Below are 24,015 nucleotides of genomic sequence, written 5' to 3'. Positions count from 1 at the left end.
TTGGTAGCTGTTTTCTAGGTGAGTCTTTTTTTTTTTAAGGCAAATTAACTACAATTATTACAGTAAACAAGGTTTTTGTCATTTAACAATTTTTCACATTACAAGAATAAGAAAATGAAGTTATTAGAAACAAATATGGGAAACTGCAATGTCTGAACTTCCTCTTGCCCAACACTGCTTTTATTAATCCAAGTATATATCACTATTAAATTATATCATACTAAGGCTTTATAGGAGTGCAACATAACAGTGAAGCTTTCTAAGGAAAGGAAGAAGACAGCAGCGTTACATTTAGTTTCCTGATTAACAATAATGTCAGGATACACTGGCAGTAAGTTTAATGAAAATTGGATTTCAGCTCCTTCCTGAGGCTTATGCAGTATCTGTAGCATTGCACCACAGCATGGGATATCAGAACACAGTGCAAGTGTTTACCCTGTCAATCACGTGTCAATCTATCCAGCTTTCTACAAATATCCCTTGTATTTGGAGCAGTTCCACAGACCTCAGTAATTAAATTTTTTTTAAACACAATGACAGACACATTTAGCAAATCTACGAAATTAAAGCCACTAACATGTGCAAGGAACAAAAAGTAATGTCATGGTTACCTTTCTGCAATTAGGAAAGTTTACATGTCAAAATCTCCTATAGTTATTTAAAATACATGCTTATTTTTCAGGTATTATTACCATTTGTTTAAAAAAATGCATTAATAAGCATAAGTGTGGGTGCTTGACTTCAAAGTCAGCAGGTGATTTTTGTTTTTCTCTTCCACAGCATGCTTCCCGCATTAAGAAAATATTTTCTTTCACACAAAGCATCTTGGAATCATTTATGTTACAGAAAGCTAGACTAACCAGATTTTCCATTAAGAATGCAGAAGAGAATTGTTCAGGGAAGAAAGTCTTCTCCAGAAAAGACAGAAACCTAGATATCACACTGTCTGCCAGCTGAGCTTACACTGAACATCACCAAGTAAGGTCACAACAAGGTTCAGGACAGTGATGAGAAATACTATGCTGAAGAAATGAAGACAAAAAGCTTTTGATGCACCCAAGAATTTCATGAAGTTGATAACTGAAGAGTGGAAGAAGCATGACTAAGCATGATATCCCCTGAGCTATGGCAAGTTATACAGGAAGAATGAGTGTCATAAGAAATTATTGCTGGTATCACATCTATTAAATGATCCTCCCTTTCTTCGCACACAATTTCCTCTTTCATTGATCCATGACATTTAAAAAGTGGATTTGACTACCATTATGCTTCTCCTAACTGCCCAGGAAACTTAACCTGGAACACTGTCAAAATACAGTTTTTATAGCAGTTCACAGTCAGAGTTTATATTGGTGAAGAAATAGAAATTTATGTACTGAAATATTCTCTATCCCGTGGCTCAGGTTTGGTAAGTTTGCATTTCCTGCAGAAACAAAACCCCCTCCAACAGCTAGCAAAATGAAATACCTGTCCACAAAACCAGGAGAAGTTACAGCATATTTCTACAAATAGAAACCTGATGCTGACTTTGTAAGACCCATCATAATTCAGACAGGCACAGTGAATTCTTCATCTCTGGAATTTTTACAAATATTTTATATCTAAACAATACCCCTGGTACTTATAAACTGCATTTTCAAGTCACCAAATACAACAAAGTGAGTCACATAGTTTGCCAAATTTCTTGGCTCACACTGCAGGGTCCTGTCTGGTGGTATAGTCTGACGCTTCCTTCTTACAGTCATCTTCCCATTTAACACTGAAAAATGTATGGAAACAGCAAACAACAACTTATGTAATGAGAGCAATCTGAAGACAAAGAACAACAAGCACCCTCAACCAGGATCCCATATATGTACATTAGGACAGTTCTGTGATAGGAAAAAAAAACAATCTGTAAGGACCAGGAGGATTCTGAATTTCAAAAAGTAAGCTTATTATCACCAGACTGTCATTCACATCAGAGACAATGTCCAAATACTAGGACATTCCATTGATCAACTCATCAATCCAATTAACTGTAGGCCAGAAAAAAAATCTTCAGGGCTAGAGCTGGAATTGATGGAAGTATAAAAGTGGGGAAGATTGATTTCCTCGTCATTACGAAAAATGCACATCTTTCATCTAGAGACACATCACAATTTTTCAAGATTCACGTGCAATTTACAGTACTGTTTCCTACATTTTTCATGCTTCTGTTGGCACCAGATTTCATTAAGATGCTGGCAGTGCCACTTGCAGCTCCAAGAGCATCTCCTCTGTCAACAGCTTGATCTCAGATGAGTCATACAGCTTCGTCTAGCAAGCAAGGAGAAAAGCCTCTTAAGCCTGTGTAAATAAGTCAACTCAGCGAGCTTCATTAAACACCAAGCAAGAAGCAGTCAGACAGGTGAAGAAAATAGAAACATTGTCTCTGCCACAGTTTAAAGTTCAGAATTTCAATGTTAGAATTTCAAACTCTGAAATTCTAAAATCTGCCACTGATCAGATTCCACTGCAACATCTTTCACTGCATCATCATTCAAAAAAACCTAAAGATATCTCATTCCACCCAAGCAGTACAGCTCTCCCTAGTCTTTGGCAGGGAAACCTGAAGAACCTGATGGAAAATAATCTGCCAGCCATCAGTGTTGACACTCACCACAGGTATCAGTACCGTATGGTAGACATCTACTGCAGGATATGAACCTATTTAGTAGAGAAGCTAAGCAGTACACTCAGAAAAAAGCTAATATATCAAGCTTATACGGGAATTGTTTATATCCAAAAGCAGCAGACAGGGCTGCATCAAAAACAGGAACAGCAGAGAAGTACAGACCTTTGTATACTGGTAGTATTTTTCCCACTCTACAAATCTGCTTTCTGAGTCGAGCTTTCAGGCCAGTCTGGCTTGAACACTACTTGCGGATATGAGAAATTATTTTGGAATTATATACAGATATTCACTGAAAGAGAAATAGGTTGTAATTATAGGTTAAGTTACTGCAGTGTTAGGAAGCTCATGGAAGACTAGAAAGGAACCAGATCAGCACCCACAAGGGGGAGTCTGCCCCTGAGAATAAATCTGAACTGCTGCACTTCATTAGACAGTCTACGGTTATCGGACAGCCCACCACTCTGCAATTCAGTACAGAAAATTTTCAGCAAGCTTTAGGCTTTAATCAGGGCTATCATCTGCAAAAAAAAGGAGAGCTTCAGGAGACAAAAAGAGCAGGAAGAAAGTTGAATGAAATTAAGAAACTGGGATATGACCTTTACAAAGGGAATACATGTAAATCTATCTAAATACATTGAATTTTTCTTTTTATTAAAGAAGAAACAGCCCAGGGAAACAGGAATGGAATACACATACTCAGAAGATATGTTTCCTATTTATCTTGGTTCCTATAGTCATACTATTTTCACTTCTAATCTGCCTGGAAATGACTAAATATTTGTTATTATTTCCACTTCGGAACTATTTATCTTCATAGCCATGGTAATACATTCACATAAAGGCACCAGTGCTGCCAAATTCCTTCGTTATAATTTGGACCATGGTGTAGAGGCTGGGGTGTTGGCACTTGCATCTCACTGGACCCGTAACAGCAGACACTCATCATCATCAAGTCATTATCACATTTTCCCTTCATGTCTGTGTTTATTTTAAGAAATTCCCATGTGTTCAAACACTACCTAGGCTTATTTCATAGTACCAATCCTATATTAAACTTCAGCACAAAGAGCTATTTCCTTACTTTCCCCTTTACAGTTCATACCTTCTGGAGCAGTTTCCTTAGATCCACATCTCCAAGCATTCAAGAACAAAACAAAAAGCATAAATCAGACTAAAAATCTTATTTATTATACAGGCTTTAAACGCCCCAAAAGAGTTTACCATGTTCCTTTTCAAAACTACACTTAATTCACACCACATTTCCTTTTTTAAAAAAAGTCTCATATTTGGAAAGTTTTACGTAGTATAATCCTCTCTAAACATTACACAATCTCAAAAGCACTGCTGATAAAACTACACCCAGCAGGATATTATAATTAAGGATAAAGCAAAACAAAGCATCAATTAAAATGTGATTTCTGGTTATACAATATTTTCCTCTGGTAGGAACTGAAACCACATTCAGAACATCCTTTTAATGTTCTTTTGGACCACCCACATTAAATTGAAATATTTTTTAAGTTTGTGTTGGGTTGTTTTGCTGTTGTTTTTTTTTTTTTTTAATTACTGGTCATAGCTTTATGTGTATGCTGTTTCTTCTATCTGCATTCACAGAAAATAGACCCAGGGTTTTCATTACCCTGATTTAGAAGGACAGAGACTCCTAGGTGATCTGGGCAAATTCATTAACCATGGCATACCAAAATGATGAGCAGCAACACTTGAGCAGTAGGGATACATTAATTATCTTCTGTATCTTCTTTTGGGCATACCAAAAGTACTCTCCATTTTTGTATGAATATTTGCCAAATTCACTTAGAACCTACACTATTATTGCACAGGATCAGATGTTCACCACTATAAAGAGTTTTCTGCTACATTCACATTAAGCAAACCAATTCGAAAGTCATCTTGAGTTTAGAAGCCAAAATAAAATACAATAGACAAATGCAGTCATACAGCCATAATTAAGAATTGCAAGCAAAATGAACAAAGATTAATAACAGCAGAGTTTCTTACAAAACAATCCCACCCACAGTTAGATCATTGAAAAAAGAGGCACTAACTATAGTTGCAGGAATCTAGCTTAAGTGCCATTTTCAACAAAGTACGAAGTCAAATACCTTTGCGTTTCTAAGAAACCATAAACCAGAACTTATAGCATCACATTCTTATTCTCCTTATGAAGACATTAAGCTCCAAATGCATACCTCTAGTTCATCAAACAATTCAGCATTCAATGGATACAGACAATATTTTTCTTAGCTACTTAACAAACTTGGAGAAATCTTCAAGACAGGCAGCTTTATTGCATTTGCTCTTTGACTACTTCTCAAAGACTGGGGTTTCTTTTGGGTTCGGGGTTGGGGGGGAAGGGTGTTCTTTTGTTTTATATGTTAAAATCTCAAAGATCAATAAATAAAGGCCAAAGATTTACCAATGCTAATACATTTGCATACCCACACATGACAGACTAAGGCCCTGCTGCAGGCATGAAAGGCAGAGTTATGAACACTAATTCTATGCCAGGGAATGCATAAAACAGTGTTTCTTGTAAAAGGTTGGCTTTCTGGGCTGTGACAGCACACTGAAGATGGCTCATGTTAAGCTTGTCATTGACCAACAACCCCAAGTCCTTCTCCTCAGGGCTGCTCTGAATCTCTTCTCTGCCCAACCTGTAGCTGTGCCTGGGATTGCTCCGACCCAGGTGTAGGACCTTGCACTTGGCATGGTTAAACTTCATGAGGTTGGCATCAGCCCACCTCACAAGCATGTTAAGGTCCCTCTGGATGGTGTTCTTTCCCTCCAGCATATCAACCACACCACACAGCTTGGTGTCAAAGGCAAACTTGCTGAGGGTGCACTCAATCCCACTGTCAATGTCACTGACAAAAAAGTTGAACAAGACCAGTCCCAACACTGATGCCTGAGGGACACCACTCATTACTGGTCTCCAGCTGGACACTGAGCCATTGACCACAACTCTTTGTGTGCGGCCATCCAGCCAGTTCTTTATCCACCAAGTGGTCCATCAAATTAATGCCTCTCCATCAAACTGACATCTCTCCACATGTTGGAGGTTTTTTCCCCAATAAAAAATGCTTTCTACTCTCACTAAAATATGCAAAATTCTTTTTAACTTAACCTAAGCTCTTTTAGAGTAAGCATATGAAATAATACACTGATAACAGTTCAACACTTTTTTGCCAGCACTGAAAAGCTCTTTAGGCTGAACCCTACCTTACTATCATGGTGATCTTCAGCTCCTTTTAGGACAAATGATACTTCCTGGACTAAAAGACAAATCAGCAGACACCTAATACAGTATTTGCCATTTTCAGGTGTGTGTTAGCTTTTTCATATTTCAGAATTTTCTCCCTTTTGCCAACTCAATGTCTAGGGTTTATCTAGGTATGAGAACTACTGCTTGTCAGCAATGACTGCTGCATCTGACTTCATTTCACCATCCCGATCAAATACAGTAGATGAAATACAAGACCGCAAGGTGTCATACTGCAAAACAGAATTAAGCTATTCTTCCCATTTGGCACCTCTATGGATAAAGTCATTATGAAGTCACCTTGTTATAGAATGGTTAGGAAACCAGCAGTGAATAAAATTAATGGAAAAAAAAAGCTTTGATTTTCTGCTACCACAGTGAAAAATCCAACATCCACTGTTACTCCTAAATGTTAGATTTTGTGAATTTACAACTCCAGACTGTCAAGTTCCATTTCTTTAATAAGAATTCATATCCTGGAAGCACTACGAGTATTTTGACTAGACTACTGAATATATGCTAAAACATCATTCTTAGGTCACCCATCTGAAAGATGAAGAAATCTTTTCTCAAACAATCAACCCCCTAATTCAATTACATTTCTCCTAGTTTTGGTCTTCGTTCCCTCCATATATGTGTGCATACAATACTGCCATTCTTCTGACAACTACATAACTCTTACATAACTAAGCTAACTGCACACTCATTTTAAAGACTTCCCTATAACTTAAATCCAGTTCAGTTTAGTTTTTGTTCATTTGACTGAGGAAAAAAACACAATAGATTTTGCAACCTGATTACAAGAACAGACAATAACTCAGTTTAGCCAAAATTCTAGTGAAATGTTTCTTTTATGTTGCAACAAAATGGAAGAAACGCACCTGAAGTGAACATCCCACATTAGCTATAAAAGGAAACCACCTTGACATTACTTTTGCAAAACTTCTGTGTAGTTAAAAATATTTTTGTTTCCATCTCCTGCAGCATCTTTGATTCATATGAACAAACCTGCATCTTATTCCATGCTGCACTGTACATTTACAGCTATTATCATTAAGTGTCTTACAATTGTTTTCTCTGCATTGATCACAACCTTGAATTTGCCATAAGTATTTTTCATTTGCCACATTCTCCAATCCATATCCACAGGACAAAATTCTGGCATACTTTGTATTTTATTTAAATCAATTAGTATTAGTTCCTCTAACATAATTTACTGGTGTGCTGTTCACACAGCTTACATCAGTGATTAACAGGCTACAAAACAATGTAATTAACAGGCCACAAAACAGTGGACTCAATAATAAATACTTCACCTCAGTGCCTTATCTAAAACTTTAACACAACTGGCCACACCCCAGAAACTTTGTATGTACTTTTGTATGCAAGATTTCAAAGTAAAGGTGACAGTACACTGCATATCACAAAATTTGTTCAGCTTAATTGGCATGCTAGCTGAACAAGTTTAACTAACAGCAATCTTTCTTAAAATAGCTGTAAAATTCTCTATTTCCTAATCTAAGCAGTCTCCTAACATGATCAATGATGAGTATGACCTGCTTTGGCAGTTAGACCCCCAAATCTGAAAATGTACGAGTACCCTTACTGGTGAGCCAAAGGAAGAGGAACACCATGGTTATTATTCCTTTCCTAGATTAAAATTTGACATCTACCAAACATACATACAGAACTAAAATTTAGCTGTAAGACAACATCTCTGTACTGTGTCAAATGAGAATTTCTGGCTTATGCATCGGACATGAATGCCGTACTGAAGATCAAGTAGCAAAGCCCTCCTCTATGGATTTGGTAGGCTCTCCACTTTGTAAGAGGTTTTGAGTTTTTTTTGTTTTCACAGAATCATAGAATAGTTAGGGTTGGAAAGGACCTTAAGATCATCTAGTTCCAATCCCTGTTTGTTTGGGTTGTTTGGTTGGTTGGGTTTTGTTTGTTTGATTTCCTTCATTTAAAAAAAATCACTGACCTAAAAAATAAGATTAGAATGTTTTCTTTTGTTCTTGTGTTGTAAGGGCATAAACCATGAGAGGAGTAACATTGCTATAACAAGATATAGTATAGGAGAGTTACACAAAAGTATTTGCTCTATTGAATTTACAGGTACATTACTAAAATCAAGGCTGCAAGTCAGTCTCTCACCTTTTACAATAATTGTAAAATTTATAAGAAAAATCCCAGAATATGACAGAATCAATTAATCATGGTGTAGATTTAGCACTAATACAGAAGTAGTAAAGACCAGGTAGGAATTATCTCCAGTCTCAGAAATCATAACTGCTTTCCTGCAGCATACATTTGAGTGTCTTCAGTTTACATAAATAACTTCTTTTTTCCCCACTTTAATATGTGTGTTTATACTCTCTTCTCTCTATTTAGCTTTCCATATCTTTACACTCTGAGAAGCAGCTACCACAAATGCCCCTTCATTACATTAGCTGTTATCCTATCTTTGCAACCTTTCCCTGTGGGCCTTATCAAACTTGAGATGCAAACTTCTTAGTTTCAAGGTCAACTATCTCAATACCTCCAGCTACCCACCACTCCTACAAGAATCTACAGAAGAGGAAAAAAAAAAGTCGATGTTTCTTCTATCTCCCCTGTATTAAAGTACTAAAAGCATTGAACAGCCACCATCAAATCTCTCCTCATACATGCTACTTTATAAAGTATAAGCAGCCCTTCCTTACAATTGTATGGATTACACATTCACAGCAAAAGTAAAATTGTCATTGAACTGCCTGGACAGAAGGGGAAATGAAAATAAAGAGGCAAGGATTTTTTTCTGTTGTACATATTACCCTGCAAATCCTCAAGGAGTACTTAACCAGAAGATTTACCCCCGCATTTCAACTCCTTGTTTCTTTCCCCTGAAGATTTAGTGCCATGGAAAGAAGCCTTCAGAGCATGGTCCTTTAGACACCCTTGAGCCAGGGAGGGCCTGCACCTGGGCTTGGCTGTAAAGATGAAAAGAGTGCAGCAAGTCCCAGCTTTATTCCCCATGAGATGGGTCTGAAGAGCCATTAGCAAAGCAGGCCCTTCAAGTGTCTGAGAGTGAGAGAGAGAATAAACTCCGCTTGGTATTCATAAGCAGCCTTTTCCAGATAAAACCGCCAGCCCCAACTCTGGTATCTTTACAACAGCTATAAGGATCAGGACAACAGTCTGGGTTGTTCATTGCTGCAGTCCTTGCTTCAGCTCCCCTCTGAGATCAAATATTGCACTATATTGGCACTTTTCCTTATGATAATGAGTCCCTTTAATTGGTACTTAGATAATTGATGTGACCTGCTCACCAGGAGGCCGAGTCCCACACAGTTCAACACAGTTTCAACTCAAGTCTATCAGTCCACACAAGGAAAGCTCAGCCTGCCGCTTCCTGCATGCACTACTCACTCACTCACCAGTTCAGCAAACCTCAAGCACCCACCAGGACTGCAAAGTGAAGAGAGTAATCCAAGCCTAGTACAGGATAAGCCTTTCTTATCTATCCTAAACATATTCTAAGTACTCCTTTATATGACATGTCAATTCAGGAACTGGACAAAGAAATATTTTACAGTGTTTTTAACTGAAAAACATACTCAAATGGTGATATACTGCTTTGACTGTAAATGGTCAACTATTTCAGACAAAAGCAAACACAAGTACCTCTGACAAGTTTCTATCTGAATATTAAATTTCAACTTAATATATTCAGAGAAATTTGAAAACCACTGAGATCCCACTGGCAGACAGAACTCTCACTGCAGCTGTAATATTTCATCAAGTGTTAGATGGCTTATGTCATTTGTGTGGACGAAAGGAACATTTACTGTATCAGCAGATTCCTAAGTTTTCCAGCTCTGTTATTGACATGTGTAAATGATATGATCATAGAACCATAGAATAGTTAAGGTTGGAAAGGACCTGAAGATCATCTAGTTCCAACTACCCTGCCATGGGCAGGGACACCTCACACTAAACCATGTCACCTAAGGCTCTGTCCAATCTGGCCTTGAACACTGCCAGGGATGAAGCATTCACAACTTCCCTGGGCAGCCCATTCCAATGCCTCGCCACCCTTACAGTAAAGAACTTCCTCCTTATAGCCAATCTAAACTTCCCCTGTTTAAGTTTTAGCCTCTTACCCCTTGTCCTATCACTACAGCCCCTAATGAACAATCCATCCCCAGCAACCCTATAGCCCTCCTTCAGATAGTGGAAGGCTGCTATGAGATCTCCATGCAGCCTTCTCTTCTTCAGGCTGAACAGCCCCAGCTTTCTCAGCCAAAAAAGTATACAAAAAATGTGTGGGTTATCAATAACTGTGTTAAGCTGCACTGGGTTTTTTTTTATTAATCTACTAAAATGCTTTAAAGTTGGGGGTTTTATCCCTAAGTAGAGACATTAAAAACATACCCCTACAAAAGTACAAAAAAAAACCAAAACAATCTCTAAACCTAGCTGTAATTTCAGGTTTTACTACAGTATGTTTAGAAAAACACATCAGCTGAAAAGCAGCTGCTCTTTAACAAAGAGCATTTCATCTTGCTTTAGCTCTAGGATGCAAAAAAAAACCTATTCAAACATGCTTTGCAAAGCAACATTATGGCAAAAAGCATTTGTAGATCAACATTACAACAAAAACCATTATGAAAGACCAAGAGCAAATTAAAGCTTTTATATAGCCTTGACTTTCTTTGATATAATGGAACATATGAAAGCAGATCTGTACAGGCTAAAGTGGATATGCATTTTTTGTAGTAATGTTGTTTCCCTTGCCAATTTCCTATTCCTTTTGAAGAATTCAGACAGTAGCTCCTACAACCAGTGCACGATGTTGACTGTTTCAAGCCCCTTTTGTTATAAAAGCTTTTATTTTTATCAAGAATATGTAGACAAATCTGGCAGCATGACTTTTTTTTTTACTACATTAAAATTTTTGTTGATATGTTCTATATATATGTATTAGTAACTTTCTAGGAAAAAGTATGCTCTTTGTAAGAATGTACACTTTGGGAAATATTTTTAAAAACATATGTGTTGTTCGAATGCTGTGTAACTTTAGAGAAGCTTTAAAAGAAATTCAATGCATTTAAAATGCTATATAAATCAACATTCAGGATGAAGGGTCAGAGGTTAAACTGTCTGTCCTTCTTGACTACATTCATAAATGTCTTTTCTAGCTGTACTTATAGAAGCAACTGCAGTGTAACTTGGATATTAAAACCTCCAAGGAAACCAACAATAAATGCTGCTAAGAATTTCACAAGAGTTTTTTTTTTCCTTAGGTGTTAATTAAATGATCATTTAACACCGAAATGTAAACACAACATTTTCATCTACTGACAGCATAGCCTATAATAAATCCAGGGTAATAAACGTCCTGGTGTTAATACTCTAAACCAAGTTCCCACAACACACTAAGATGCCTTGTCGTGTCTAAGGTTAAGCATCTAGACACAAAACAAAGATTGTGCCTACTCAACTTCCAGTTCAATTTTCCCATCGCCCAGTGACCTAGGTAACACTTTGAGCAATAAAGAATAAATTTAATTTTTCCAGCATTTTGTGAGGATTAAGAACAATTGTTGGCCTGCAATGACTTTTTATCCTCGGATTCTTTCTCTTCCAGAGCATTCCCCCAGTTCTAAAAGAAAATTCTGATGGTTTAAGACACAGAACAAACAGAACTTTAAATTAGGCTTTTTTCAATCAATTGGAACTGTTGGAGGGGAAGCAATCAAGCTTTCTTTGGACTTTTCTCAGCTATTCAGTTACTTTAGGCTTTAATCTTGCACTCGCAGAAGAAACCTACCATCATAGGGACAAGCGTCTATACTTTCACATTTTCTCTTGGCCTGATTTATTCCTCTTTTCTGTTCCTTTTTTTTTTCTTTTTTAATCTAGATGACACGGCTGCACTTAAATGTCCACTCTGTGCAAGCTGAGACTTACAGATGTCCTCTTTATAATGTTTCACACCATGTTGCTGCACCACATAATAATGGCATTTCCTCCGACATGCCTTTTTACTTTTCATTACTTCCTTCACTGAGATTCAGTTTCCTACTTAACTCTTGCCTAAAAGGTTTCCTATGTCACAATTCACCAAAGCTTTCAAGATTAACCCTCCAGGAACAATCCAGGGACTGATACAGAGTGGACATGAATATAGTTACAGGTGACTCAAAACCAGCTAATTAAATTTTAGTATTAAAAGGAATTAGCTTAGCTCTCTGCTTTGACCACCTATCACCGAAAACATGGAAGGCAATTATTAATGCTTGAGGCCAAATAGATCAAGGTAATAATGCCATAATAGCTAAAGCCAATATCTCTGTTACTCTGAATGCCACCAGTTTATTTTAAAGCTTGAGTAATTAATGTAATGAATGTTTTATGAATACTGAAATGGAATTTCAATATCAACAGCTAATAACATAAAAAATATCACAGATATTTATGTAGGTCCAGAAGAATTGCCTTCAGCCATTTTTCTGTCTGCTTGGTGTTTTATATGATTTAAATGAATGTTAACAGTGACTAGAAGCAGTTTTGGGTGTTTGTTCTAATGAAAAATCAACAGTCGTAATTATCCCTACAGATGCCTTTCTCTGAAATTAGTTTACTATATCACTTGGTAATGTAGATTACATAAAGATCTAGTGATTTTCCTAGTAGCAGAATTAGCTTACACCCCTATAAGTCCACTCAATTTGCCATTTTATCCCATAGCAAAGGAAACATTGCTTAAAGAAAAAAATATTATTGAAGATATAAAAGCAAATTTAACTGATATTTAAAGACAACTACCGATGATCTTAAAATTAAAAATACAAACATCCATCATGAGAGCCTTCTCACAAGAAAGAAGTTTTGTTTCCAAAGTTAAAAATCCCATGCTATTACATTTAACCTGATTTCTGCATATTTGTTACATCATTTTTTTTCCTGCACAGCATGACGGGAGGTGCTGTGAAAATACACAAGAAATGATAGTTCAGGAAAAGCCTACAGATTAAAAGATTCTAAAACAAAGGGTAAGAAGACTAGTGTAGTGACATTTGAAGTTGTATAATTGCACAGAGTGACCATAGGGTTTTTCTCACAACATTTTAAAAGTTCATTCTGGTTCCACCAATGCTTCCACTCAACTAAATCCAAGGCCAAATGTTTGTGGCTGCTAGGACATGACTACTGCAAGTTTTACACCAAATGCATATATGTAATACTTGTTCCTGTGCTCAAAAAATAAATCACCTGCTGAATTGTACCAATTTTTAAAACACTTTGAAAAGCTTTAAAAAGTCAACTTGTCATTTCTAACCCTACATAAATAGGGCTTATGTCTGAAGCAAAGCCACAGTGGTATTTGTTTTGCTCACTACATTGTAAAGGAAGAATGAGTTTTTAATTTAGAAACATTATAGCAGAGAATTAGAACTGAAGGTAGAAGCAAGTGGCACTAGGACAAGAGGAAAAAAAGCATATGCAAGCCAAACTGCATATAATTCACATTTCTGTAGATTAAAAATGAGCAGGTGACAGAACAAACTATCAGTGTTTAGTGTCTTACGAAAGTTTCTCTCTTAGATCTTCCATACTGGAAATTATTTCCAGAGAAGAGGTATTACAGACCTAACAGAGGCAACACATTTTCAGTTACTTCAGTTTCTTCCTAACATTAATGTGCCTTAACAAGCCTATTTTTAATACCTATTAATTATTTTATTTTTAGGTAGTCCTGTCTATCCATGGATTGTAATTATAGAAAAAAATAAATTCACAACTATAACTGCCAGTGGGCTTGCAGTATGTGGTACTAAATTCACTCTGGAAACATTCCAGACTGGGGCAATAAGAGCTTGTGTTAGCACCAAAGCACCGAAGTAGCAAAGCTATGATAATGGTACTTCCATACTGCAAGGAAGAGTAGCAATTACGTGTATATTAAATTGGAGTTTTCTTTTTAAATGCTGGCTTACAACAAAGCCAAAACTCTATACTTATTTTATACATATACTATATGCAGTATTTCCTCATGAAATAGTAATTTTGAAAGACAGTTATCTTCTAAGAACTATAGTCACTGTTTTGTTATTATACAAAATAATGCTAGTAATGAAAGACTAGCTAGCATTAGAATTGGTATGTTCTTACCAACTTTATTGTTTAGATAAAACAATTTAAACTTCCTTGTATTTGAACTAAACTACTGTGGTAAAAAACACACCAGAAGTTAAACCACTAGCAGGATGGACACACTTTATGTTGTTTCTAATTACTTCTAGAAGAATAAGATTCAAAACATATTAAAAAAAATAATAATTTTGCCTTATATGCAGGCTGCCAGAATGCCCCAGAACAAATAAAAAAACTGAAACAAATTACTAAAAAAAACTCAACACAGTTTCCTGGGAAGGATATAGCAATAAGGTAGCTTCATAATTCATGTTTTAATAAATCTTTAATTGCTGCACATCCAGTATACTTCTGCATTAAGGTAGAGTGCACCATAGTGTTACTGCAGCACATCCAGCAGTGGAAAAATGCCCATTACACTTATCAAGTGACAGTTCCTTTAACAATATACTTGCAAAAGGTAAGAGATTCATCAATATTGCCTTTTGAAATGCTCATTGGTTTTAATGTCAAGAGCCACCTGTCTGCAGTTGGAGTAAGATTTCCGAGGCTTCAGGACAATGAGCATTTTTCTAATGAGCTATTTTACTATTCAGTTGTTAAAACAGATTCAGACAGAAGATAAATATCTTTTCTACATAACTATGACTATAGTCTCACCTGCCATGATTATTGTTAAAAGGGATATGACAAACCATAAATTAAAGTAGCTGCATTTAAGGCTTAACAGTAAGGAAACCAACAGTTTAAAACTGGCTGGTTTAGCATGTTACTTACACCACCTTTTTACCTTTTTTTTTTCCCCAGTTACATTCCTATCCATTTTTTTTTCCTTTTTTTCCTCTAGGCAAAGGTAAAAAACAAAACAACACTCAGCAATTGATGCAAACCACAGGTTCCTGCAGCAGCTCAAAAAACAGACCCAAGAGCTGCCTGGAGAACTTTCTTCCTCTTCATGTCAGCTGCCCGCAGCCTTCCCCACACTGGGGCTGGCGGCCAGGATGAGTGATGGTGTCGGTCCGACCAGACAACGGTAACCCTGGCAACTGCAACCTGCAATTCCTGCCTAACCATTGTGGGATTTATTGTGGCAGGGGCCAAAGAGGCCAAGAGTAAAATGAAGCAGAGAACTATGGTGTCTGACACATCTAGTACCACACACTTTAATCATAGCTGGCAGAAATTAATTCAGGAGGAATTTTTGCAAGGGCCCCCCATGCAGCATGTTTTTTTGTTGTTGCTATTGCTGCTGTTCTGGCCTAAGATAGTAGGTTTTTAAGGTTTTTTGACCTTCAGTATTTTTCCTTTTAGTTATCAGCTGTTAGGAATTTTATTGAAGTGACTAATAGACATCTCAAAACTGAGTGTTTAGTAATCTGACAATATTAAGATCTTTTTTTCCTTTAGGGGAGAAAAATCTTACTCACAGTATGGATCTTCTCAAGCACATGCATTAGAAGGAAAACATAATATAGGATCAAATCCACTAGAAAGATTGTCTTTTCAAAGCCAGCATTGCCTAACTTACATGGCAAATAATGTTCACTAAGGAAACTTAGACTTGTAGTAAGCACAAGAAATGTAAATCAAAAAGGACAGGCTTTGTGCAGGAATTCAATCTCTGCATGCTACTGGTTAATAAAGGTATCGTCTAAAATTGAATTTTCAAACAGTTTGGGGTCCAACACTTGATATCCTACAACAAATAGCAATCAATGAACTGTGATCTAAGGAGCAAATGTAAGCAGCCAAAATCTATTTGCCTCAGACAAGCACTCACTAGGCTTCAGGAGCTTCTATACTAAGGTGCCATTGCTGATGCACTTAGACAAGTTAGTGTGCATGGGCATACAGATCACTGAAAACAACATATCCCCTTCTCGCAGGAGAAGGGCTTGTTGAACAACGACTTTTATTACCCCTGGGCATTTACAACAGCACCTTTATTTTAATAGTATTGTATAAAAATGAATGTTTATGTACACTGTGCTTTGAAAGATACCTTGCTTTAAAGTAGCCTATAGTGCTATTAACATTGTTTTTAGCGTTAACTACTTCCTACTGAAATATTTATGTAAAGATACCTTTGCAGGTAACTCTTAATGGGAAAATCAGTTAAAATTATCCATTTTAACTAGTTCTAAGAGATTTCTTGGAAGCCTGCTAAGTGGGAAAGTAATGTGAAAAATAATTTATTTAATTACCTTTGAAACTCAATTGTCTTTAGGCACAGAAAATAATGCACTGTCTCTTTTAAACAACCTATCGCTTTCCTTTACTTACATTTCCCATCTGTCAACAAGTGCTTGAAATTTTATTACACTGTCCTGTAGTTTATGCAGAGTTGGTATTATTTTACAGAGTTCTGTTAATGGACTGGATAAATGGTAATGCTATTTAAACTAGTCTCCTGCTCCAGCAAACACAGCTGCAACTGTACTACTATTTCTAGGCAAACATCTTGACCTGAACACGCAGTGCTCTCTCAACCCGTCCAAAGAGAAATTGGAGCAGACAGCAAAGGGAAAGCGTAGCCGGCCGCTGGCGGCAACCAACTGTGTCTAATCATAATTCATATACAGTGTACCCTCTTTTATATTACATTTAGGCTACACAACAAGCATATGTGCTTCTTCACCTGGCATCTCATTTATAGTCAAGGGTCAAATGGTAATTATTATTCACAGAAGCTCAATATAGTATGTTGAAAATTGGCAGTACACATTGTTTGATTAGCTGTTAAATGCCAAAAAAAAAACTAAAACCAAAGCATACTATATATTTTATTGATCAGGTTTAGAGAAGTTTAATTCTCCCCAGAAATATATTTATTTGTATGTAAATACATGTAAGAACATGCAATGATACATGTAAAAAAAACAAATAATTTTATATACTTCATAGTCATCAAGCTCCACATTTGAAAGCTGACTGAGAACAGTTAACCAGCATCAATCCCTTTGTTGGCCTGACATTTTTTTAATTACAAATTCAGCATTAAGCAACTGTAGATTTTCAGTACCACTCATTTTCTTTTAAACATGAATACATTATAACCAGACATTCACTTTCATGGTCTGATCAACAATAACCCTTAGGCAGAGGAAATTTAATACTGTGAAGCCAGTGATCTCTTGCTTTCCACCAAACACACTGTGAGCAGTTGTGTGCTTTATGTCAAAGGACATTAAGCATTTCAGACTAGCATCTATCAAATATACAATTCTGAATTAAATATATTCAGGTATGATTTTGCCTGAAGTGTGCATCCATTTTTTGCCTGCAAATTACATCTCATTTCTATTTTATATGAATCTAGATAACAAGCATTACACTATAGATGGAATAATAAAATGAACATAAATCCCTTTAATTTTCCTTCCTGATAGAAGTAATATCTTTATCATGCCTGGTGGAAATAAAACACACTCAATTGTCAATATATAAACCCACATATAATATTGTGCCACAGTAAAACATTTTTGTCAGAACAAAAGGCTTCAGGAGTTTTCTGGCCTAGTAATGTAACATCTACAGGGAAGTTCTGGAAACAAAGCATACATCCAAAGAAAACAAAAGAAACAAAAATACATACAACTAAATGTTTACACTAATAGAGTCATTTTCAGTTTACAACTTCATATTACTATGAGAAGGGAAAAAAATTATTATTTCACAATATTAAAACAGAAATAATCTCCTAAAATATACAAGCTTCATTATATCATTTGTTGTCAAGAGTATTTCCATATACTCAAGTGGAAACAAGTCAGAGGAACCCCACCTTCACTTATTTTTTTCCCCAAGCACACAACTCAACATAGTCAGCAATTTCAACAGCAAAAGTCTCACCTGAAGTCTAAAGAAATGTCTCAAATTTATATCTACTCAAAATAGGGCTGCATCTGTACAAGCTTTTCAAAGCCTACTTAAGCATATCGTGTTATATCCCTTCCATACCACCTTAGGGTAACTTAAAGGTACCTTAAAATTTATTTTGTTACAATAACTAATCGTGTAGAACAGAAATGAATCCCTTTTACTGCAACAGATATAAGTGGATTCTTAGAAAGGCCAATGGGTCAAAACATTAATTTCAAAATACTGCCAAGAGTGCAATATTATCAAGCCAAAGAACACAACCAAAGCAAATGCTCATTACTATATTTGATATAGTTTTTATTTAAGTTAAAATACTTTTTTTTTTTGATTCCCAGAGCTGAAGTTACTACCTTTGTTGTCTGTGAGGGAACACAGGAGAGACTTCTCCACAGACCTACCATTTGCTAACACAGTGATTTTTCTGGTCAAGTGCATACAGCCACGAAAACAAAACTTCAGAAAACCAAAGTACTTATAAAGCACGATATCTCTGCGACAGAGTCTCTAGAGGCTTTTTTTTATCTTTCAAAACAGAAAGAACAACAAAAAAATACAAACCAGAAGAAAAGCCAAAGTGTTCTTTCAGCAAAACTTCATTACAGAAGTGGGAATGGATGAAACAATATTTTGTTTCAAGCAACTACTGGTATCTAACCTAGATTTTAAAAAATAATAAAATAATAATAATCTTGAAATCTTGCAAAGCACTCAAAGATAACACTCAGCTTAAACACCGCAATAATGTTCCTAGATGCATTTTAGCCCTGTCTGAGGCAAAAGTCAAAAGAGTTAATGCAAGACAGATCAATCCAAATTTTCCAGAATACTTGTTATTGCATCAAGCCTACTTACAGCCTGTATAACTTCGGTGTCCCCAGAAAGAGCAGTTCAGAAAGCAACTGGAGGTTATTTCTGTTTAGGCGCCTTTAGAAAGAAAAAGAAAAAGTTGTGTTACATTAAAAGAGCCACAGCAATGCAATACAACCACTTTGAGCAGGCATCCCGCGCTGTAACAAGCTGATTTTAAAGACCAGAAAGGCTATGCAATGCTGGTCCATTAGCGGAGACATGGTCCAGCAATAAATTTACCATGGACTAATTACATTTTCTGCTTTCCCCAACAGACCATATTACCTATTTTATGAAAGATTTTTGAATCTCTGTAGTGTGACTTAATCACTAAGTCAGGAATCTATCATGCAACAACCAGAAAACTAAAAATAGAGATCAGCAGTGTAACTTCAATTCTCCACCAACTCTGAATTCCTCTTAGTATAATATAGGAGATAGATATTTTGTGACCATGAAAAGGTTTAAGGGAACATGTATCAGATGTACACACTAAGTTAAGTAATGAGGTCATGCACCTAAAGATCCATATAACACATTATTTAAATGTGTTTGCTTTTCACATTATTTAAACGTAGTGAAGGAGGCTGTTACAGAAAACCTGATCAAATAAAAGTCAGAAAAAAACAAGACATCCCAGCTTGTACTTGGCATTACAGGGTTGTTTTTTGTTTCCATGATGTTTTTTTCTATAGCCATAAAGATACATGAAAGGGAAGTTAAATTACAAAACCCAAACAATCAGTTGTGCACAAGACAGCACAAAATAAAACCTACAACTAGGATCTGGAAGGTACTCCATTTGTCTGCAAATTTTCTCACTGAGCATGCTGACCAAGGTCAAAACTGCCTAGTCTGAGGTGTTCAGAGTTCAAAGCCTACTGCGTTAGAGCCAGAAGCAACACAACTATCACTAGCCAAGACAAATATATCTATCCCATGTTCATGATTCTTTAAATATACAACGCACATTATTCCCTCTAATGTGTATAAGTGACAGGCCTGGAACATACAGTCATACCTGTCAAGAATTGAAATTCAAAACAGGTTTTTGGTGAGTTTTAAGCACTGCACCAGATATGCCATCTTCCATTTAAGTAAACCTACATACTGAAAAAGTTTTGTCCCATCAACCTGATCACAAATACCAGTTTGTAATACACAGTGCTTATCAATACAATAATTCATGGCATTCCTGGACACCAGACTGCATGGTATTATCTGATACTTATTTTATCCTTACAGTGGGTACATTACATATGTCAACAAACTGTTGCCAAAACGTTCCACAAGGTGAAATAAAGAGATAATTAAAGTTTTGCAAAACTAACTTTTAGAATTTCATAAAGACTCAAAATTTTTTTGCTCATCTTCAGGCTGAATTTAAACTACTAAAGCCCCTTTAGCCTCACAGGGCTCATTTCATAAGCCCTGCTCCATCTAAAGGTCTTTCCAATATAAGTTTTCCCATAAATTCCCACACACACACTCAAAACCCAGTTATAAGTAGCTGCATGGTATAGTTCACTTAATTATTGCTCCCTTAAAGTTTAATGCAACTACTGATGAGGGTGATATAAACTGAAAAATATTCTTTATATAACCAAAGTTTGCTCCCACATTTCAAAAAATAAGCAATATAGCTTTTTGAGATCTAGATATCTGTAATTCTCATTTTTAGGTTCCTTTTTGTTAGTCAAGCAGCGGAAATCCTAATTTCATGTGGAAGAAATTTAAATCACACATTTACAAGATAAAGACAATTTAGAGTGAAAGAAATCCTGAAAAGGAAGCACTACAGTACAGGGATAAGATGGCTGAAGATGCAAGTTAAGGCACAGAAAAATAGGCTTAATCAAAGCAAAAGAAGAAAAAAAAAAACAAACAAAAATAAAAATAAACCTGTACTGTGATCTTGGAAGTCAGATTTCCAAATCAGTGGAAGTGAAGTTTTCAATATAAAAGAAAGAGCTATGAAGAAATTAATGACTACTGAAAGACTTGATTTAACATAGCTTAAAAGAAAACCTTACTGACATAAATAAGTGATGCATTTTAGTGTTTGTGGATTGACTGCATTTTCAAACCAGATCATTTAAAACAGGCATTTTTCTAACTTCTAGTAAATTTATGTATAAAAGTATATACTAGGACCACAAAAAAAATGTAGTAGGAAGAAAACTGCTTCAAAGTTATATTTGTGATCAGAAAAGAATAATGTGAAAATAGAGTTCTTAGACACCAAACCTGGGCAAATGGTTAAATAAAAAAAAAGATATAAAGCTTATTCATCCCTTCTCTTTGCTAAATAGTTAAGACTTAAACCTGAAAGTCCACAATTATGATCAAAAAACACATGGGAAAACATTCAGGGTAAAGACTTTGGGAAGTTAGTCTCTAATCAGAAGCTATTCAGGCCAAAAATTTCTGTTGATATTTAAGGACTGTATCAAGTTCTGATGCTAGAAAAAAATGGCAAGCTGTAACTGAAGGGGCAAAGAAAGTATGTGTATTTCTGCAGAAGTCCCATATAATTAAAAAAAAATAAAAATAAAAAAAGCACTGTAGTACAGAGTGTTAACTGGCTCTTCAGGAAGGCTGCCTTTCACTAAATCATAAAATGGTTTGGGTTGGAAGGGACCTTAAAAGATTATCTAGTTCAAACCTCACAGCTGTGGGCAGGGCACTCCTTCCACTACTCCAGGTTGCTCTAAGCCCCTTTCAACCTGGCCTTGAACACTGCCAAGGAAGAGGCAGTCACAGCTTCTCAGGATAACCTCTTCCAGTGCCTTACCACACTCACGGTAAGTAACTTCTTCCTAATACTTAAATCTAACCTCTTCCAGTTTAAAACCATTTCCCCTTTTCCTACCCCTATGTGCCCTTGTAGAATGTCTTTCTCCAGATTTCTTGTAGGACCCTTTATGTACTGAACACTGTATTAAGGTCTCCTCTGAGTCTTTTCCAGGCTGAACAAGCCCAACTCTCTCAGCCTGTCTTAAGAGAGTTGCTCCAGTCCTCTGACCATCTTCATGGCCTCATATGGACCCACTCCAACAGATCAATGTCTTTTCTGTACTGACTGCAGAGCTGAACGCAATAGTCCAGGTGGGGCCTCCTGAGAGCAGAAGCAGGGAACAATATGCTTGGACTTGCTGGCCACACTCCTTTCAATGCAACATATTTTCAAAATGTAACAACAGTCTTACAAGGACATAATTAACATCACTTTAGGATAATTCACAAGCGGAATACTTGTGTTAGTACATAACTTCCTACACAAGCAGTTAATACCTCAGATCAGGAGTTGCTGTTATTACCTGCAGTTCTCATGGCCCACACAACTGAGCATACTGTTAACATACTGATGTATGTGCTGCTGTACAGACTTTAAACATCTAAGTTACAGACAATAAATCAAATTCATGGATTAAAGTAACAACAAACAGCACTACCCTCTGGACTCAATAGTTTCTACCAAGTGTGCCTGGAACTTAGAAATACTGTTTCGATGTACGTTTTTACTTTGCCATTCACAAAATGAAAGTATTTGCTATTTGAGTGAATTGAGGAAATATACAAGTTAAATAAATGACTGATCTTTAAGGAATGTTGTATTCGTAGCTTCTACTTCAAATGATTCCATCCCACTTCAAGTTGTTTTTTTTAGAACTAAGCTTTTCTATGAAAAAATCTGACCATTACTTATTGCCTGTGCCCAAGAATATCAAACATTGCCAGTTTTCATGAAGGAAATTATGGGAAATACATCCTTTATCATACTTCAGAAAGAGGCTTCAGCTATTCTTTACATCTATCAAGTTACAACAGATGTTTTCAAAGGGGTCAACTTGCTGTCCTTAAGTCTTCTACAAGATTTTATGAACTGAACTTCACTGAAATGAAGTTTGAGATTATAATAGATAGTTCTGTTTAAGAAAATGCTATGAATTCACACACAAGTGAAGGAATTATAAAGGACGCAGGGCTTATCTGGAACACACAGACTAGTATCCAAGCACACAACAACTTCCAGTTCAACAGTCATTAAGAGTTCTCAATCTTTGAGACAGAATCACACTAGGAGTTCAGAAAACGCATTCCTATTTTAAAACAATTCACCAGCGTGCATGGTTCTCCAATAATTCCACTTTTTCAGGTGACCTCATGCTTAATTCTGTCTGAAATAGCAATACCTATCCAGAACACATAGACATAATGGAACAAGTGTGAGAAAAGCATGATCCCCTTTCGCCCCAGAGCTGAAACCAGAGGTAAGCACAGATGGATTCATAACTACATACTGCAAAGAACCACAGTTACTGCAGTGTAAAAACAACCAGAAACACTCCACATTTTCTTTCAATGTGTGCTGGCAGAGACCTCATTGCAGCTACCTAGCAGGCAGCATTTCCCCCAGAACACCCTAAGAAGAGAAATTTTGGTTTCATCAACTGAACTGCTCTCCAGACCTGACATGAAGTTCAAGGTGAAGCACTGAGGAACAGTGATGAGCAATTCCATACTGCTACCATTCAGTTTCCAGACTGAGCTAGAAAAATCTGTATTCCTCAAGCAATGGCAGATTGCTCAGAAGAGATGAAGTGTTAGTGGTGTAAGCAACAAAAAAGTGTATTGGACAATCTCTTAACACTGCAATACCTTGAACTGCAAAGTCCCTTGGTTACAGCCAGAAACATCATATCACTCTTTCAGTTTAAGAAAGCTGAGGCACAGTTGCAAGTATACATAGCTTTCTTCTGTTCCCAAATGAATCTTCAGGAAAAACATTGGGCAAATTGACATACTGGCACAGGTAAATTTTTGAGCTCTTCATGATGACTTTAAGCAAATTCCACATACTACCTAAAGTACACAAAGCATTTAAACTACTTCAGCTTAAAGCTCCCAGAGCTCAGTTTTCTAAACACAGTAAAGACTAGAAAAGCACCTTCAAAGTGAAGTGATACAAGCAGTATACAGAATGATCATTTAAGAACGAGGAAGGAAAATCTTAACAGATGACAGGTGAAATTACTGTTAAAAGGAAGCTTGATACCAACAGGCAGATAAAAAGGAGGAACATGCAAGCAACAGGTTACATTGTGAAGCAGACAACAGTAAGGTAAGCAAAAAAATTGGCTCAATTTGAGTTACTGGTTCTGAAGAGGCTAGCTTTGCAGAAATAGGCAAATATCTTAGTTTT

At 36.4% G+C, this 24,015-nt stretch overlaps 1 protein-coding gene across 7 annotated transcripts in view; it reads right to left on the bottom strand.

The window, feature by feature from the left end:
* SLIT2 (slit guidance ligand 2) overlaps positions 1 to 24,015 on the bottom strand; it is a 269,873-nt gene that overhangs the window by 228,866 nt on the left and 16,992 nt on the right. For all 7 annotated transcript variants that reach the window (XM_061470049.1, XM_061470055.1, XM_061470054.1 and 4 more), the window contains exon 4: positions 18,813 to 18,884. In XM_061470049.1, coding sequence (XP_061326033.1) covers positions 18,813 to 18,884 — 72 coding nt within the window. The remainder of the gene's footprint in view (positions 1 to 18,812; positions 18,885 to 24,015) is intronic.

Source organism: Pezoporus flaviventris, unplaced genomic scaffold (genome assembly GCF_033815535.1).
Source record: "Pezoporus flaviventris isolate CSIRO_AGI_PZ_B2104156 unplaced genomic scaffold, CSIRO_AGI_Pfla_v1 ptg000002l, whole genome shotgun sequence".
In the NCBI taxonomy this organism is placed as follows: Eukaryota; Metazoa; Chordata; class Aves; order Psittaciformes; family Psittacidae; genus Pezoporus; species Pezoporus flaviventris.
This window is presented reverse-complemented; position numbering and strand designations above follow the sequence as displayed.